The sequence below is a fragment of the Artemia sp. Qi Xiang Cuo genome, chromosome 3, assembly GCF_049724085.1.
Source record: "Artemia sp. Qi Xiang Cuo chromosome 3, ASM4972408v1, whole genome shotgun sequence".
Taxonomy (NCBI): domain Eukaryota; kingdom Metazoa; phylum Arthropoda; class Branchiopoda; order Anostraca; family Artemiidae; genus Artemia; species Artemia sp. Qi Xiang Cuo.
The window spans coordinates 88,380,005-88,399,156 of record NC_142796.1 but is presented as its reverse complement, the minus strand read 5'-3'; the positions used below and the strand labels follow the sequence as shown (position 1 = coordinate 88,399,156).

At 34.4% G+C, this 19,152-nt stretch overlaps 1 protein-coding gene across 3 annotated transcripts in view; it reads left to right on the top strand.

The window, feature by feature from the left end:
* Window positions 1–18,886, top strand: part of LOC148954713 (galactose-3-O-sulfotransferase 2-like) — a 28,259-nt gene extending 9,373 nt beyond the window's left edge. For all 3 annotated transcript variants that reach the window (XM_089087215.1, XM_089087214.1, XM_089087216.1), the window contains exons 2-5: window positions 4,911–5,246; window positions 9,875–10,177; window positions 14,402–14,569; window positions 18,729–18,886. In XM_089087215.1, the coding sequence (XP_088943341.1) occupies window positions 4,999–5,246; window positions 9,875–10,177; window positions 14,402–14,569; window positions 18,729–18,831 (822 nt within the window). In that variant the 5' untranslated portion in view covers window positions 4,911–4,998 and the 3' untranslated portion in view covers window positions 18,832–18,886. The remainder of the gene's footprint in view (window positions 1–4,910; window positions 5,247–9,874; window positions 10,178–14,401; window positions 14,570–18,728) is intronic.
* The last annotated feature ends 266 nt before the right edge of the window (window positions 18,887–19,152 follow it).

Genomic DNA, 19,152 nt, shown 5'->3' with positions numbered 1-19,152 from the left:
CATTCCTACTCAGCTTTTACTTAAAGGACAGTAAAAGGAGTATGATTTGCTATGGAGCAAGGGGTATTGCTCTTCTAGGATATGGTGGTCAAAATAAACAATATATAAAATTTATATGGGTTTATTAGTGTATTCAGTTGTAGTAGGGTCACACTGCGAATCACACCAACGTTAACACTGCATGAAAGATATGTTTAATTTAGTTTCCAAGATTGTATCCCTGATGCCTGATATTTTTCAGATTAGTATGGGAGATAGCATTAGTGAAGAATTCAACTCTAGTGTTTTACCCTCCTCAAATTATAAAACTCCTCCAAAGAAAAAAACAGAAGAAACGTGAGCCTGCACAAAATTCTACCACTCAGATTCAGTACTCCCAAAAGTTTGTTAACACATGGATGAGTGACCCGCAATTGAAGGGATGGTTAAAAAAAAAAGAACTCATATCTTGGATATTGTGGAGTATACAATACTGATCTCCAGCTAGGAAAAAGCAGAAAATCAGAGCTTATAAGCACTCCAACACAAAGAAGCATAAGTCAAACATTGAAGCAGAAGGGTCCACTTCAAATACTCTTGATCACTTTTTGCAAGGGGGATTCACTGACCAGACAAAGCTTCTTGAGGCCAGAATCTGCACTTTTTTACTTGAACATGACTTGGCTATTTCTAAGGTCGAGCCTTTCGTAGCTTTTTTAAAAAAAATTGCCTTCAAAGCAAGTAGTGGAGAATGTGCAACTCAAGAAACAGAAAGCTACCAATGTTATACGAACAGGACTAAGTGGTTTTTTTGAAGATCGTTTGATTGAAATCTTACGGAATCGCTGCTTCTCGATATGCATGCAAGAAACTGCCAAAATCCATGGAAGACATCTGTCGCTCCAAAATATAGTCACTTCACATATAGTCACAAGAGGCAACATGCTTTCCTTGAATTTCAGAAGTTCTACGAAGTCGACATGCATAAGATTCTGCAGGCAGGGCAGACTCGATGGTTTTCAGTCAAAGCTGCTTGTCCGAAAGTATGGGAAAGTATCATGGAACGGAAACAAAATCGAACAAGAGTAGAGGAAGCAAAGTCTCACCAATGTTGAAACTATTGAAAATATGGATGCGGTTACCTACTGGCGTTTGGTTTTTTCGAAGAAAAACTCCGCCAGGATCGAGGTATACGCAAATCTAAAATTAGCAGTAATATTTGTGTTTACTCTTCCTTTCTCCAACGTTGTCGTCGAAAGGTTTTTTGGTTCAGTAAAAATCATAAAGACAGAAAGACGGAACTTGCTTAAAACGGAAACGTTACGTGGAATTCTGAAAACAAAATATGGTATGAAGTGTGCCCAAGAAAGTGCCACATGCATTCGCAGAGACGAGCAGCTACTGCTGCACATGAAAAGAGTCAAGGCTTCAACTACCATCGGAAAAAAGGATGAAAGTGTTGAATCTGATTTTGAATAAAAATAGATTTTTCTTTTTTTTTTTTTTAATCAATATAACTGGATTCTGAGACAACTAATGGATTGTTCACATTTCTATAATAACCAGTTTGACCTTATAGCCCAAATTACCAAAAATAACCATATAAAATAAATATTGATTTGTTTTCACCACCACGTCCATGTGCTAACTCAACCAATTAAGCATTTAAATTGGTCATCCGTAACAGAAAATAGAATTGAAATCTATTTCTCTTACTCTCTTACTACACCCTATACGCCTTACGACGCCTTATTGCACCTTACTACACGAATGTGAACAATTTCTGAGTATTGTTTAATTTTTTTTCTTTTCTGTATTACTCAAAGTACATGTCAAGCAACTTTCTATTCTTAAAGTTCATATTTTCGTCATATTTTGACAGATCTGTTGACTAATATCTTTTTATTTTTTTTTCAAAAATTTTTATTAACAGAAAGACAAGTCAATATGAAAACAAGTCAAAGCAAAAATAATGCTTGAAAAAGCGACTATGGATATCATTCATGCGAATCCATCCAATGGGGGTGTTGCAAATGTAGTAATAAAGAAGAAAAAAATAATGGCAAAGAAAAATAAATAAATAACATGTCCTCATATCATCCGGAGTATGGCACGGGAATCTATCAGTTAAAACCGGCCTTAACTAGTCGATAATTAAGAAGCATTGTTTGAAACGTCAAAAGAACATATTTTGGTACAAGTAAATGGTCCTAAGTTGCAAAATAAGTCGTCTTGAACAAATACTATTAAAAGTCGTCATAACAAAGCTTTACTACTGATTCGGAAAGAAGTTAGAAACTGGGGGAACCTGTAGGGATTTAGGTATTGAAAATGGGGGATTTCTAGGGATTTTCCACCAGCCTTTTAGGGATTTAAAAAAATATGAAGTGGAAACACTGGTATGCAGGCATATTTTAATTAATTAGTCAATACATAGAGTAGGTTAGGTATAAAATATAATGCGTTCTGGGCGGTCTGCTTTCCATAATTCTCTGTTGTTGTTTCCATAATTTTGTTACTAAAGCAATGTAATTACATCGCATTTTGGTATATTTCATTGTAATTAACATAATTTCACTTTTTGAGTGTGGTCGGTATAACAGACTAGTACCGAAGATAAAAACAAATTAAGATGAAAATTCACACAGGTAATCTGTCCTGAAAAAAAAGAAGGAAAAATTCAGCCAAAATATGAAAGTGGAAGGGTGAGATGGCTTCTCCTAAAAAGAGCTCTTTGTTTGTAAGCTTTGACTATTGTTTTCCCCTTTCAAACAGAGTGGTTTTCATTGGCCCATGTTGATGGAAGCAATTACAATCGATCAGTTAGTCCAGAACTGATTCTCGCATCTTGTTGGTTCTTACGATATTTAGACGCCTCTGTTCTTCCAAAATGCATTATGTCCCCTTTTCTCTATCTTAGAAATAATTAGAAAATTTAGTTTTTGGTAAAAACTTTGTTTTTTTATGTCTTGTCCCAATAAAATAAATTCTACAAACAGGAGTTTGTTAATACAAATTTGAGAAAGTCAAAGCCCATTTTTGACATTTTTGGCTTTTGAAAAAGTTAGGTTTGATGACATATCGTCTTTTTAAGTACCACAGTCAATCGTTAAAATTTGGGTTGCATGTCTCTACTATTAAAGCTTTTAAGGCTAAATAAATTAAGAGTATTGCCTGAATAATTAATTGGTTATCTTTAATTTTAACTGAAATAGAGAATTTTACTAATTCCGAAGTTCTTTAGAATTTCCATAGAGATATATTGTTTGGTTTCTTTGCGACATATTTATTTCAAAACGAACTCCCTGCTTTGTGAGAACCAAAGAACCTAATGCTTTCAACCGCCTTACAGCTCTATTTTTATAATACGCTTTTTAGTGAAGTTCCAATGGATACTATAGAAACTAGAATGAATTATGATCTCCCTCCTCAAACGGAATTGACATATGGGTTTTTTTTTTATGGAAAACATCCTTCGGGAAACCCTTTGAAATCTAGATGCAGCTTCTTAAAAAGCAATTTCTCAAGCACTGAGTACGAGATTTCTGCTCTTATAGGTAATCTGACAGTACTGTGTTTCTGTGTGTTTACCGTATTGGCTTGGCAAATGGCATTAAAAGTAGGGATAGCTACTCGGACGAATGTTGGTGTATGTACTTGCAGAAAACAGCCGTTGACGGTACATTCAATTTCTAACTGAGAGGTTTTGAAGCTACCCAATCGGTGTTACAGCTCGCCCTCGTCATCTGATGCTAAATTGTTTAGAGTGCCAGTACGGTCTTAGGAGCTCCTGCAAAAAGCAGGTACTCCGCTCCTTGGAAGGACCTAATTCCTGGCCTATACAGAGGAATAATCAAACTGGAAAGTAACATATTCGTAGAAAAACAATCACGCCGACCTGTTTCTTGCAGGAATATCAAGTCTGATTCAATCCGCAAGAGAGGTTTGAGGAGAAATGGATTCCCAACAGACGGTATATTTAATAATTGTTTTTACATTATTACTTCAAGCTCTTTTTTGAGAGATTCCTATTATTTTTTGTCTTATTTAATAGTACGGAAAGTAAGGGGTATCTACCCCCCCCCCCGTGAATTGAATACTAGTGAATAAATTTTAAACGTCATTAGCATAATGTCTTTCTTGGAAGATTCCTACTATTTTTTGCGTTGTTTAGTAATATGGAACGGGATGAGTATTGTGGAAACGAAAGGGAACGCACATGATATGGTATTATGCATATTAATCACTCGGGCTACAGGAACGTCCTAACCGAGGAGAGATCTGACTAGAAACTTGGGCTTCGGCTTTTCTTGGGATGATTCCTTCTCCTCGATCCTGTAGATTTCCACTGAAAGGGTGTCTTGGGAGTATAAACATCCCCCATTCTCAGGAAACGATCTATATACTGTCATTGGTGATGGTAAATATTACTTTATCTGTAATAAGACGGGGGTTTGTCTATTTGCGGATCCCAACGTTTGAGACTCGACTTGTCTAGTGTGCGTTCAAGGTTCTTTGGAGACATTTATTTCGAAGCCCAAGATCCGACATTTTTATTCAGCGTCAATATGCCATGATTTGGTTGCGTTTGTTGGAATTAAAAGAAAATTGCCAGAGATGAGTCTGAGTTTGACTTGAAGTGAGAAGATTTTCAATCACTACGTTCTCTTTCTCCTCTTCAAAGCTCATTTTGCTTGGCACATCCGAGATTCCACTTCTTTCAGAAATGAGCCAGTATTTATAATGTACCTTCAGCAGTGTTATCAAGCAAGGAGGTTGACTGTTCTAATGCCTCGCAGAGTGGCCAACTGGATTAATACATTTAAAAACACTAGAAAAAATATTTAACTGTTCTTTACTAAAATTATGTAAATCTTTATTAAAATTATATTCCCTGGTTGTAACCTAATAAATACATCTTATATTTTCAGACTAGCCTATTTCAATAATTGGTATGTTGACTACAACCCTGAGTCTCTTGCATTGGGAGAATTGCGTCAAAATTCCTACAACTCAATCATGGGGGACATATATCAATTTGACCTTGTTGTACACCATACAAGATGGAACCGAAGCTTTTTAGAATCAAATTATAAAAGTGATCTTTCTGTAACTATTCTAAGAGACCCAGTCGATACATTTGAATCTGTTTTTCACTATGTTGAAATGCCGAAGTTTTACAATGTTTCCAGTTTTCAAGAATTTCTACAAAGGTTAGAAACTGGAAATGTTACCGATAGTCTAAGCATTAACCCCCATGGAAGAGCGTAAGTTTTTCTAGCAATTTGTTTGTTTATTAATTAATTATTGATCTGTTTTAACAAAAGTAGTTTCATAATTAGCACCATTTATGCATGTATTGGAATATCGTATGCGAAGGAAGTAAGTCTGGCGAAGCATAGCAAAGCATAACTGTATGCTGTGTAAAAAAAAAAAAAACTCTTTGGTGTGGTATCCTTCTTGATATGTAAAAAAGAAATGGAGAGAAGATTAAAAATTAAATTATCTATTTACTCGAATTCGGTCAAAAGCGGTTATGCGTATATGGTCCTCCTATAACTCGAACTCTGCTCAACTCAACCCATTTAACTCCCCACCTGTCAACTTGACCCCTAGGTAAATCAACCCTCATTCTACTCAACCCCTAGACAATGCAATTCTCATTTAACTCAGCCTTCAAGCAACTCAGCCCCGATTCAGTTAAACCCCTGAAAAAGGTGAAATTTGCTATGATTGACCATGTCCAAAAGAAACAACATAATAACATAGAAGTAGTACTTTTAGATGCCTTAATTTTTTGCTCTTTCCAAATATTATGTTCACTTTTCTGAAAATATGCTTTCCCCCTGTTGATGCCAAATACAGTCCTAGGGTAGCCTATATAAACAAAACTAAAAGAAACCACTAAAACAATGAAATTCTTACTTTTTATTTGTAGTATGTTTCTATTAATCAGATTATCATGTTTTCTTTGATTTTAATCCGTATTTTAAATTATTTCAAATAATTTGTTTATTTGTATATATAATAATATCTTTATATTATGTTAAAATGTCTTGGTGGAAAGATTTTCACCGGGTCAAGAATTCGAGAAAACCGGTTTACAAATTAGACATGACGCATTACCAGGTGCAAAACATCAGAGAAACGTATTATTAGGGCTATTGGAAGATTCTCAGGGAGGGGATGCATTGTCAGAAAAGCCATCATGATATCTAGAAAGAGCATAAAATAAGAAATCTAATTGGAGGGCTTTTATTTTATTAGCAAGTTTCCTTTAGATGTGGTGAATAACAGCAAATTTACTGAATAAATTGAGTTGAATGGGGGTTTAGTTAAAAGGGGGTAGAAGTGTTTAAGGTTGAATTGAATCGGGATGGAATGGGGGCTGAGCTACATGGGGGATTGATTTAAACGGAGTTGATGGGGCTGATTTACATGAGTGTTGAATTGAATGGGGTTTAGTTTAAACGGGGTTGATTTTATATGGGAATAAATAAAAAAAACAAGTTTTTTCAACTGAAAGTAAGGAACGACCTTAAAACTTAAAACGAACAGAAATTATTCCGTATATGAAACGGGCTGTCCCCTCCTCAACGCCTCGCTCTTTACGCGAAATTTTTTCATTGTTTAAAAAATAGCGTTGTGAGAAAGTCAAACTTTAGTGTAAAGTGCGAGGCGTTAAGGAGGGGACAATCCCTTTCGTATACAGAATAATTTCTGTTCGTTTTAAGTTTTAACGTCGTTCCTTACTTTTAGTTGAAAAAACTTGTTTTTTTATTTAATTTTTGAACGTTTTTGAATTAATGCAGGTTTTGATCTTGGCTCACCGTACATGAATACTTAAAACAAAATGTGCATATTAATTTTACTTTTATTTGGTTAAATGGCTTTCTCGAAACTTAATTTTAATTTTAGTTTAATTTTATTTACAAACGTTTTTATTATTAATAAATATACGTAACTTACGAATTAACTTCGTAACGAACTTCTATATTCATATATTTTTAATGCGTATATTAGGAGGTTCGCCCCCTAGTCAATACCTTGCTCTTTAAGCTAAAGTTCAAATTTTGTTCCAATTCTTTAAAAATGACCGCTTTGTCACAAAGGCCGTTAATTAGAATAAACAGCTCTTATGAAAGTACTAAAAAATCTTTGGCTTAAAGAGCGAGGTATTGACTAGGGGGTGAACCCGATCATATATTTATGTTTTCTGTTCTTTTTAAGTTTTGATGTTGCTGCTGTTGCAGTTGAAAAACTTGTTTTTTTATATTTAATTTCTGATCTTTTTTTAAATAATGCTGGTAAATCCGGCGTCCCCTTCATAGCAATGTCCCTTTCCCCATGAAAACTTCCGTCATGGAAGGATCCTCCCACATAACGCCCGACCCCCCAACTACCAGAATTCCCCTGAAAACATCTCTATACTTCCCAATAACCAATACTATATGTTAACATTGGGTAAAGTTCATAACTTTCAGCCCTCGCCCCGGGAACTTCGGGGGATTAAGTCATCCTAAAAGACATACTTATTATATTTTCGAACAAGCTGAACAAAATGGCCATCTCAAAATTTTGATCGGGTGACTTTGGGAAAAATGAGCGTGGGAGGGGGCCTAGTTGCCCTCCAATTATTTTGGTCACTTAAAAAAGGGCACTAGAACTTTTAATTTCCATTCCAATGAGTCTCCTCACGATTTTCTAAGACCACTTGGTCGATACAATCACCCCTGGGAAAAAAAAACAAAAAAAAACAAATAAACACGCACCCGTGACATTTCTTCTGGCAAAAACTGTAAAATTCCACATTTTTGCAGATAGAAGCTTGAAACCTCTACAGTAGGATTCTCTAATACGCTGAATATGATGGTGTGATTTTCATTAAGGTTCTATAATTTTTAAGGGGTCTTTTCCCCTTTTTTCGAAAATCATCAAAATTTTCCCAGGCGCGTAACTTTTGATGGGTAGGACTAAACTTGATGAAACTTATATATTTGAAATCAGCATTAAGGTCTGATTCTTTTGATGTATCTATTGGTATCAAAATACTGTAGAGTTTCGTTTACCATTGAGCCGGGTCGCTCCTTACAGTTCGTTACCACGAACTGTTTGATTACTTTTACGGGCGTTGGCGTAAACAGTGGATGAGTTAATTAGAAGTTGAATTAAAAGGGGGGGGGGGGGAAGTTGGATAGGGTCTGGGTTGAATGTGGGTTGAATGGAATGGAGGATCAGTCTAACGAGGGTTGAGTTAAATGATTAGTTGAAAGAGGTTGAGTTACATGCTCACCGAGCAAAAGTTTATGCTTTGTTTTTCAAGGGTTGGGTCTCCTATAAAATGGCTCTTGCTTCTCCCACCATTTTGAGTATTTACATATATAATATAAAGAAATTATAATTGAAAATATCTTTGAAATTTGATAATTCAAGCTCCTTATTACACAGGTTTCTTTTTTATTTTGAAGGGGAGCATATGTAAGCGCACTAGAGACATAGCATATCAACATTTTACTTTAACTGGAATCATTTTAGATAATAATAATCATTAATATGAATATTTGTTAAAAGAAACATAAATGAAAGATCTTTAATTTAATTCTGGAAAAAAAATGAAATATTTAGCCACTTTTATGACAGTGACAATAAAGTTTAGCTGCAGTAGCTTCATTGTTGCAAAAACTTTACACTGACTTATTTTAAATACTAACGGAGAGCAGAAATTGAAAACCGGCGTTTTGGTTTTTGAATTGAAAACCGTTTTGGTTTCTTAAGAAAACTTTTGGCTTTGGATTGTTACAGAAAGATACATGATTCTAGAAAAAAGGTTTAGCCTAAGTGATAAATATAGGAAAAACACAAATTTGATGTTAAAAACTTAAAATTCCAACTATTTTTGATTTTAGAAAGTGAAACCTGACGCCTTTTGAAAAATAGGAGCTCCTAATTATCTTCAGATCCAAATTAGGTATAAATTCTCTATTGAGGCAAATTAATCCAGTGTGTTCTGTTTAATAGAATGGGTCATTAGTATCCCTTCGAAAAAAGTGTCTTACAGCACTTTTTGGCCTTCACTATTTTAATTACCTCAATGTCGTAATTCATAGTTTTACCCACAGTTATACACAGCTAGTGGATATTCTCATTTCAAACATGTTTAGACGGTATTAGCCATGGAGCCGAAAATATTTTGGCCTAAAGTGACTTTGTGGTACAATTATTTTTTGGTAGCAATAGTAGTATTAGTAGCAACAAAAGCAAAAGAACAATGCCTTGATGACGATAGTCTGGGTAGATAAGGCAAGAGATGCTCCAGTCTTACAGGGTCAATGTCAGTCCTTGCTCAAACCCAAGTTCTACTCTCTGCCCCTATTCTCAAAAATGAGGTTCTGCTTGTACATCAGAAGTGGGCCAGGAGTTAACTAAATTTGGGTGTTATCCCCGTTTATTTAGGTCAGTGTAATGGATTTTATCCTAAGATACGTTCCAAACACAATGGGAGAAAATAGTATTAAGTGTGACACTCTAACTGTTCCAGGTTAAGATATGCAAGTGATTTAAGCGTCCTCAGTAAAAGTGGGGGTGATAAGAAATTCAGATAAATTTACTTCTGATCAGACACACAAGCTAAAATTGAAATAGCGACGTCGTTTGGTTGTTCTTGAAAAAAATATTGCAATCTTCTGACAGAACATTTTCAAAATATTTCCAAAAAAATTAAATAAGAATACAAATACTTCATTTGTAGCTTTAGACTCGACCAACGCTCTTTGCAAGCCGACGATGTAAGTTGAACAGCGTCGCGTGCTCGGATAGTAGTGGCTAAATTAACTGTCTTTTGACAGAAAAAGTAATACAATTGCAAGAAAATAAAAAACAGAAATTTTATTTCCAGTTTTGGAGGTAACCAACATTCTTGGTCTCTTGGATTAAATAAAGAATATTTCGAGAACAAAACTGCCGTATTACAGCTCATTTCAAAAATGGAATCCAAATTTGATCTGGTGCTAATAACTGAGTATTTTGATGAGTCAATTACTCTACTTAGAACACTGCTGGGAGGTCCTATGTCTCACTACCTCTTTCAAAACGAGAATGAAAGACTTAATGAAACCAAATATAGACTTTCAAAAAAAGAAAGAACTACACTGCAAAATTGGCTGAAAGCAGATATGATGATTTATAACCATTTTTTAAAGTATGTATGTTTTTTGTTCTATTATTAATACTGATAATTGTTATATTATGCCATACCATTATTTTTAAAATATATCATTGTATATTAATATATTACCACATTGTATATTATGTTTTAATATATTAAACAGTACCAAAGTGAAAAATAGAGATTACTATCCTGTATTTCTGTGGTATAATGGGTGCTTTAATTTTATTGGTTTACGTCTGTGACGTATTTTTGAGCCTACCGTGTTATTCCTTTTCTGTATGCCAGAAAGAGATGCTAAATAGCCCCACCTTTTTTTTAATCATAGTGATTTGCCTGTGCTTTTGTTGGTAATTTGTTGGCCATTAAAAGAATAAAAAGTTAAATTTTACCTGTTGATTGGCGTTGTTTCACCTGTTGATGGCGTGGTTTCACACTACTGTGTAAAACTTTAGGCCAGTAAAAAGAATGAAACGTTTTTCAGTTACAAGAAATCTCTTTGTTTCCCATTTCACACTGCTAACGTACTTTGCAGATACGCACGTTGATTAACGTTGCAGATACACAAATATAGTAACCGATTTTGAAATACTGTAAACACTATTATAACGCAACTATTATCCCAGTTGATATTATAATAGCAACTGGGAATGGTGCCAGGGCAATACTAGAAATAAATATATATTTAATGATATTCGTTGTGAACAGTATGTATGTTTTTTTTTTGTTTTTTTTTTATTTAAAAAAAAATTGTTTGATACTTGTGTAAAATACTTGAGTAAAATACTTGTTTAATACTTGTGTAAAATACTTGTAAAAAACTTGTGCAATAAGATGCGTAAGTGTCTTTGTCTTGATATTGAAAAGAAAAACAAAACCCATCCTGTGTAGGGGCAGGTGTCCCCGCCCCCCAAAAAAGGTCGAAAAGTAACATTAATTACATAGGTTAAGAGGCGAATGATACCAACAGAGAATGTTTTTTTTCGGCCAGTTTCGACTCTTTTAATATACCCATACTTTTTAGATATATTTGTAAAATGTCTATTTTGTATATTATAAATGAGATATTTTTTTGAAAAAGATAGGTGATATAAAATGATAAAATCTTTCAAATTTATCTTTAAAAAGATAAGATGATAAAGTGAAAGATTTACTGTTATTTACTGGGACATTTATATCGTCGCTATTTCTTCTTTTAATTCTATTTCATTCAAGATTTTAGAAAATTTATACCTAAAATAAAAATTTTCAGTTTCAAACTTGGAACCAACCTTTAAGCATCATAGATGAAAGTATGTGCAAAATGAATCAACTTTTAGAGGTTTTGCGAGTTCAGGGTGCTAGAACAGGTTTGAAAATAAATTTTAAGAAGACTAAATCACTAAGACTAGGAATAAGTGACAGTTTTTTTTAATCTCTTTTGCAAAACAATTTTAATTTCGTGTTATTTTATTTCACTTTGAAACCAGAACCAATTCGGTAATTGGAGAATTGGGTATTTGCGACGCTATTTATAATAAAAATGTCTTTTTACACATTAATTCAATCTCTAAACGAGTTTTTCCGAAGTCATAACCTATTTAATTTATCGTAACCATTTTAATTTTTCTGCCTGAATGTGACTTTAAATTCTCAGAATCAACAGTTCTGTCAGCAAACAAACTGGGTTTTGAACCTCCTCCTGCCCATGCTAATGGCGTTCAAGTTTCATGAATCTCTAACTAGCAGACGATTAATGGAAAATCTTAAGAGGACTGGAACGCAGAAACGACTTTCCCAAAGCTCTGTTTTTCACACAGAAAATTAAAGTATCCCAATTTTCAGAAAAAAATTATAGCGCCGTTTTCGAGAATTTTTTTTTAGATTTATGTACAATTATTGCTAGTTAAATAAGATAGATATTAATACATTTGTTCATATTATTATTAAAACTAAACTGTAGACGTATTAGTTTATAGAAAACTGCAGACAGCACTCGATTTGAAGATCTCTTCGTAATTTTCTTTACTTCACCAGCAAATGTTTCCTATCCAACCGGCAAAACCACCAAACCCGGGTAATATCAAAACCGGCAAAACCGGTTTCGACATCGGATTTTCTATTATTGTTAGTAGTTCGCCTGCTTTTGAATAGCAGTGTTTTCTTTTTTATGCTATTAATCTAAAAAAAAATTTCCACAAATTAAGTTTTTCAATGAAAATTAAAGAGCTACATTAAACCAAAAATGAGCAGAAATAAAGTCAAATAATTTCAAACCGTAAAACAACCATCAGTCACCACCTATAAATAAATGAAAACAAAAACGAATAGAAGTTACAATAAATAACCCAGTCAAACTCAAAAGAGCAGAAACTAAGATGAGTAAGGCTTACAACCTTCATTCCCTCTGAAGGCTAGAACATAATTTGGACTTCATCGAAAACAATCCTTATTTTGAGCTATTTGTCATAATACCAATAAAAACATCGTCATAACCAAGATTACTGAAAAACCTACAAATGAATGAGGATTTACAGTTTAATAGCCATATATTGATATTTGATCCTTAAAGTCTTAATTTTGAATTTATAAAAGTAAAAAAAAACTAAAATATTTAAAATGTATTTTGTTTTCAGTCCTCTCTCCCCCCTTAAATACAAAATTTTTTATGAACTATTAAATAACTTACGAAATTACCTTCAAATATTGGTCATATTGCCCCAGAGCCATCTCTTTTAGCTTACCGTAGCTGCTCTCTTTTAACTTGCCGTACAATAGATTATTTGAAATAGATTTTTTATATTTGCTTCTTAATCCCTAGAGAATAGAGTAATTCGAAATTTATCAAACTGATTTTCCTGTTTGAAAACGCTTTTAATAATTGACTACCAATTCATTCATCCCAACCAAGTCAAAATAATAATGAAATGGAATGATGCACAATACCTTTTAAACGATACAGATTAATTGCGTTACCAAGGCAACGATAATAATCGATGTTTTTTGAATTCAGTATTATCAATAGTAATATGATAGCTGTGCGTGTATTTTCTTTATTTGCCCCCTCCTCAACACCTCGCTCTTAACGCTAAAGTTTTTTTTAGTACTTTTAAAAATTGCCTTGGTAACGCAATTAATCTGTATCGTTTATAAGGTATTGTGCCTCATTCCATTTCATTATTATTTTGACTTGGTTGGAATGAATGAATTAGTAGTCTATTATTAAAAGCGTTTTCAAACAGGAAAATCAGTTTGATCGATTTCGAATTACTCTATTCTCTAGGTATTAAGAAGCAAATATAAAAAATCTATTTCAACAAAAAGGATTTTAGTATTCTTATTATTTTAATTAAACGACTCATGTGTTTAAGGAGTGGTTCATAAGGAATTAGGACAAAATTCAAACATTAGCGTAAAGAACGAGGTGTTGAGGAATGGGAATCCTCTTCATATACGTTATATACTCTTCATATACTCTTTAAACTATAAAGATTAATCGCGTTACCAAGGCAATGATAATAATCGATGTTAATTGAATTCACTATTTATCAATACTTATATGATAGTTGTGCATGTATTTTCTTATTTGCCCCCTCCTCAACACCTCACTCTTTACGCTAAAGTTTTTTTTAGTACTCTTAAAAAAGCTTCTTATTGTTTTAATTAAACGACTCATGTGGTTAAGGAGCGGTTCATAAGGAATTAGGACAAAATTCAAACTTTAGCGTAAGGAACGAGGTGTTGAGGAATGAGAATTCTCTTCATATAGGTAATAATGTCTGTTCATTTTAAGTTTTAATCTTGCTCCTTACTTTCAGTTGAAAAGACTTGTATTTTTTTTAATTCCTGATCATGAATCTGATGGTAAAAGTCATAGAATTTTAATGAATGTCAATTCATTAAAATTCTATGACTTTTAGGGGGTGTTTCCCACTTTTTTCGAAAATCAGACAAATTTTCTCAGGATCTTAGCCTTTAATGGTGAGACTAAACTTAGTGAAACTCATATATTTTAAATGAACATAATAAGCTGATTCTTTTGATATATCTATTGGTATCACAATTCCGTTTTTTAGAGTTTTGATTAGTATTGAGCCTGGTCGCTCTTTACTTACAGTTCGTTACCACGAACTGTTAGATAATTAAATTGCTCTTTATTATTGCCTTCACACCCCCGCCCCCCCACAACACAAAATATTTCAAATATCTTCATCAAGCAAAAAATAGCAGCTGTGTTTGTTTTTGTAATTTTCTGACAAGTCTTACAACTGTATTTAGGAAGTTCTCGACAAAACTATCTCCGAAGATTCAATCATCTGCCGAGCAACTAAGGAAGCTTAATACGCAGCTAGAAAACTATTGTCAGATGAAGAAGAATAAAATAGACGTTCATGAGTACTTAAACAATTTTGAGAACCTAAAGCTAGTCCAGAGGGATAATAACAGGTATTCTTAAGCACTTTACATCATTGTTAAACATATATTTTACTAATCCAACAACAAAAAGGAATAAAAACATTGCTTTAGAATAAGTAAAAATCTACTAGTGAGCATAAGAAAAAACAACATTTGAACTGAAAAGAAATTGGATCATGCCATAGAGTTAATGACCCAATCATCATCACCACCACAGCTACTATGACTTACTGCAGCCCTAGTATGCCTGAGGACTACACAGCTCTAGAAGCTCCTCCTCCACCCTAATTTATTCAAAGATTCACTCTTTGCCTCTACCTTGAATGTTCATTTAATCCTTCCCTATGACATCTTCTCATCCCATTCGAAGACAACCTGCTTCGTGTCTGGCTCCAGATGGATGGCCGAAAACCACAACTTTTGGTAATCTGTCATCCTTTATTGATAAAACGTGGCTTAGTTATCTTAAACTCCCTTTAAATATATCCTTAAAAAGTTGAATCGAGCCATATTGCAATTTAAAATAAAGTTTCAATTGAAAATAAATGGGGGCTATATGTAAATCTAGCTTTAAAATGCTTACTTTTGGGCTGTGTCTTACTTTAGACAATAAAGGTCGTGATTAATTTTGACAATAAAGGCTTGAATAACTTCAGTTGAAATAAGGTTTCCTTACAAATCAAACGAATGGAATGAAACGTTGCATTTAATATTTACCGACTTTGAGAATCTCTTTGACTTGAACTGCAGAGAAAGTTTCTGGGATGTCTACAAAATCATTTCTGGTGTCGGACAGGGATGCGTTCCATCCCGATTTTTCTTGCGATTGGCAGGGATTACGTCATTAAACAGACGACAGGATATGGTGTAAAACTGACCACCCAGCAGCTTTGTGATCTAGATTGTGCCGATGATGTAGCGCTGCTTGAATAATCCAAACAAAAGTTGCAAGAAGTGTTTAACGCCGTAGCGGAGAGAGCAAAACGATTAAGACTGGCTATCAATGTCGAGGAGACGAAGAGAATGTCCATAACAAACTCCCCGCTTATCCTGACATACAACAAAAGACTAATAGAACAGGTTTATGATTTTGAGTACCTTTGGAGCTGGATTGACCAGGATGGAAACAGTACGACCGATTGAACGTAGAATAGAACATGCTCTCTTGGCGTTCAATAGGCTCAGACCTATTTGGAGGAATGGAATATACTTGCAAAAAATCAAGCTTAGACTCCTTAACACTAATGTTATATCTATATTGCTATTATCAAATGAAGGTTGGAATATAAACCAGCAACAAGAGATGCACTTACAGGCTTTCGAAAATAATCGCCTTAGAAGTATTCTGAAGATTCACTGGCAGCAGAAAGTCACTAACAAGAGAATTCGTCAAAAAACTGGCCAGCCGCTTGTCACGGATATTCTTGAGGAAAGCGATAGTTCTATCTTGGACACGTGCTCTGGACGGACAAAATTCCTCTCCCTAGCATAGTACACAGCTAGAAACCTGACGCAGGCGTTGAAGAGGTTATTCGAAGAATATGCTGTGCAGTACACTAGACTCGGTTGGAATATGGCTGAAACCTCTCTGGAACCTGAATGGGAGAATATGATCGCAATTTCAGCCATGAGCGATGAATTGAGGGGCTTTGTCGATGCCTTATGCGCCACAGATGGCGCTGGAGGTACTGAGGTCTAAGGTAAAGTCAAATTTACATCATTTTTGTAAAAAATAGAAAGGACAAAACAAACTAGAATTTATCCTAATTTAGCGGCGAATAAGATGATAAGTAAGATATGGAATTCCTATCGAATCATTGAAAAAATATGGATCCCTCAAACTGTCCCTATTAACTATCAATAAGCAAATAGCGACGTTCGACTAACTAAGCGACACTCAGCGAAGATATGATTCAGCAGTAAGGTCTGATTATAATTCTTTAGTTCCGTGTCATGTTACATGGAAAACCCATCCTACTTTAGCTTCACAGTCCCATTCGTTTGGTACCTCGGAACAGCTTTATTTTTTATTTTTTTTATTTTTTTTTGGGGGGGGGGGTCTGTAAAATTTTGATGTGTATTATTTTCATAAACTTTTCTTTATTATTTATATTTACCTAAGGGGTTCCAATGGAGCTAGTCTAGTTATTTTGCTGAGTTATCAGAATAATTTCTTGTTGGTGGCTAAGGTTTTCTTTCTCTCTCTGTTTTTCTCTCTATTTCTTTTCTCTCTATTTTACTATTTTTCTCTCTCTGTCTCTCTTTTACTCTCAATATCTATATCTATCTCTATCTCTATCTCTCTCTCTATATCTCTCTCTATCTATATATCTCTCTATCTCTATATCTCTATGACTATATCTATCTATCTATATCTCTATCCCTCTCTCTCTCTCTCTCTCTCTCTCTCTGTCTCTTTTTTGTTGTTGTCTATGTTCAAAGGGTATTTGTATCTTCCCGTTTCATTACAGGCCACATTAGCTTTCATTACAGGCCATGCTATCTTATCGTCCCATATATATTTAATGTAATGCAAGCAATAAATTAAAATAATGTTCATCCAGATTTCAAATGTGATGCATTCAGAATTAAAAGCTATTAACCTACTGGCTTTTCAAATTTTGAGATCGAAAAAATTGGGCGACACCGAAGAGAGCAGCAATGATGGAAATTACATCTTGGAATTTAGTGTGTCTGAGAATTCTGACAGGAATCTAAAAATATATGTTTCAGCCCTTTATGTAAAATACATAAATTTTCATATTACTCCTGAGAAAGATAGCAATTAAAGTGTGTTAATCGGTTTCCCTTTACCTTTCCCCATGGATGACGAAGTGGGTCCAGTGATCGTAGAGAATCGAAAGACATCTCATTCGAATGGTGAATTTTTAGTTAGGGGGTATTTAAATCAGCAACAGAGATGGCGGCGCAGTAAATTGCCGTTTTCAGACACTTTGTGCCGCAAAACGACATTTTTGGCGAGAATAGGAAGCGTCAAAATTAATCAGCTATGGAGAATAATTTGATAGCTACATTTCTGACATATACATAGTTGTCTAGTTGCATTGCATTTTTGGATACCAACTACTTAAAAGTGGCTAGAAGAAATTTCTGTGCGTCTTCAAAGGGCCTTGAAAGTGTCAAAAGCGCATTTTCTGTCGCAATTTCTACAGGTTTTAGTTGACTAATCATGCTGGTCACTCTTTCTGTGGAAATCCTTCCCCCTAACGTTCCTTAACTCTAAATTTTAACATAAACCTCTATAAATTGAATCTAAGGGAGGGAGAGCATCCCCTTTCTGATTACATAAAAATTTTAGGTGCAAAGCATAAAATTATAATGCATGCATAATTTATCACATGGTGGGGATGTGAGGGAAATTTGGCAAGGGAATTTTATCTTCCCCCCCCCCAAAAAAAAAAACATCAATGAATTATATGATAGATGACTAAAAATGATATAGACAAAATCAAAATGTATCTGAAAATGCTGAGTAGTCTATCAAGTCTCTTTGAAAACGAAGAGTATAATCTTCTTCTTCATTAAAAATAGTTCAGGCATCTATCTGTAGAAACTCTGTCCATAATGATGTGATTTAATGGATTTTTGAGCAGACTTACCTTTAGTAATTACTGTATGAAGTCAGTTTGTTTGTAATGCGATTTTCCTATCCCACTCAAAAATTACGTTTTAGGAAAGTTCTACTACGTGTTACCTTCACTCCTCCTTTTAGAACAGTCGTACTATTTCGTGCTAGCTACTGTTGCACCAATGACACTTTCAAGAGCACATTTAGATCCCACAATAGGGCGTAATAGGGTGTGGTCAGCTCCTATCTCCATCCTTTCCATACAATTCACACTTGCAAATTTTCGGTGAAAATATTACTGCTCTTGAGTGTCTTTACAAACCGGTGGGGGGGGAGGGTCACTCTTTAATGCTTTAAAGATATCAGTGCTCCTGCTAGGGGTTTGATTGGAGCTCAGGCTTCCCCTAAAACCCAATCCTCCCAATCCAAAATCTCTTCAATCAAATTTATATGTTATTATTGACCCCTAGAAATTCGAGTATTATTGCCACCCCAACCCCTCGAACAATATTCTATGTATTCTATGTATATGTCTATCATCGCTTATCAAAAAGCCTCAATTCCATGCTGTCAATTTTTGTTTATTATATTTGTTTCTAGGTCAAACCTGTATTGTTCACACTATGGAACCCCGACAAAAGAAAAAATACGTGCTGCGGTAAAAAATTTTGAAGAAGTGAAGAGATTGTTTAGCAAAGGATGATATGCAACACAAGCGTGAAACGCCCTGGAACACGCATAGTTATGTTTTTGTACCTTGTAATACAATACCTACATATAATTCTACTACTTTAGCTATTTATAATTTTTTTCACATACTAATTCTTCAAACGTTTCTCTTACACAAAACTTGGTTTTGCCGCCTCTGACCAGGAACTCAAGATAACGAACCAGTTAGGAGTATCTTGGCCCAGCAATAACCAAAGTTCTAAAAACGCAATTTTGAAGCAAAAAAAAAACAATGGATGGGGAATGGCAGTTTGATACACATATACTGATGTTTTCTGGTCGTTTTGAGTTTGAA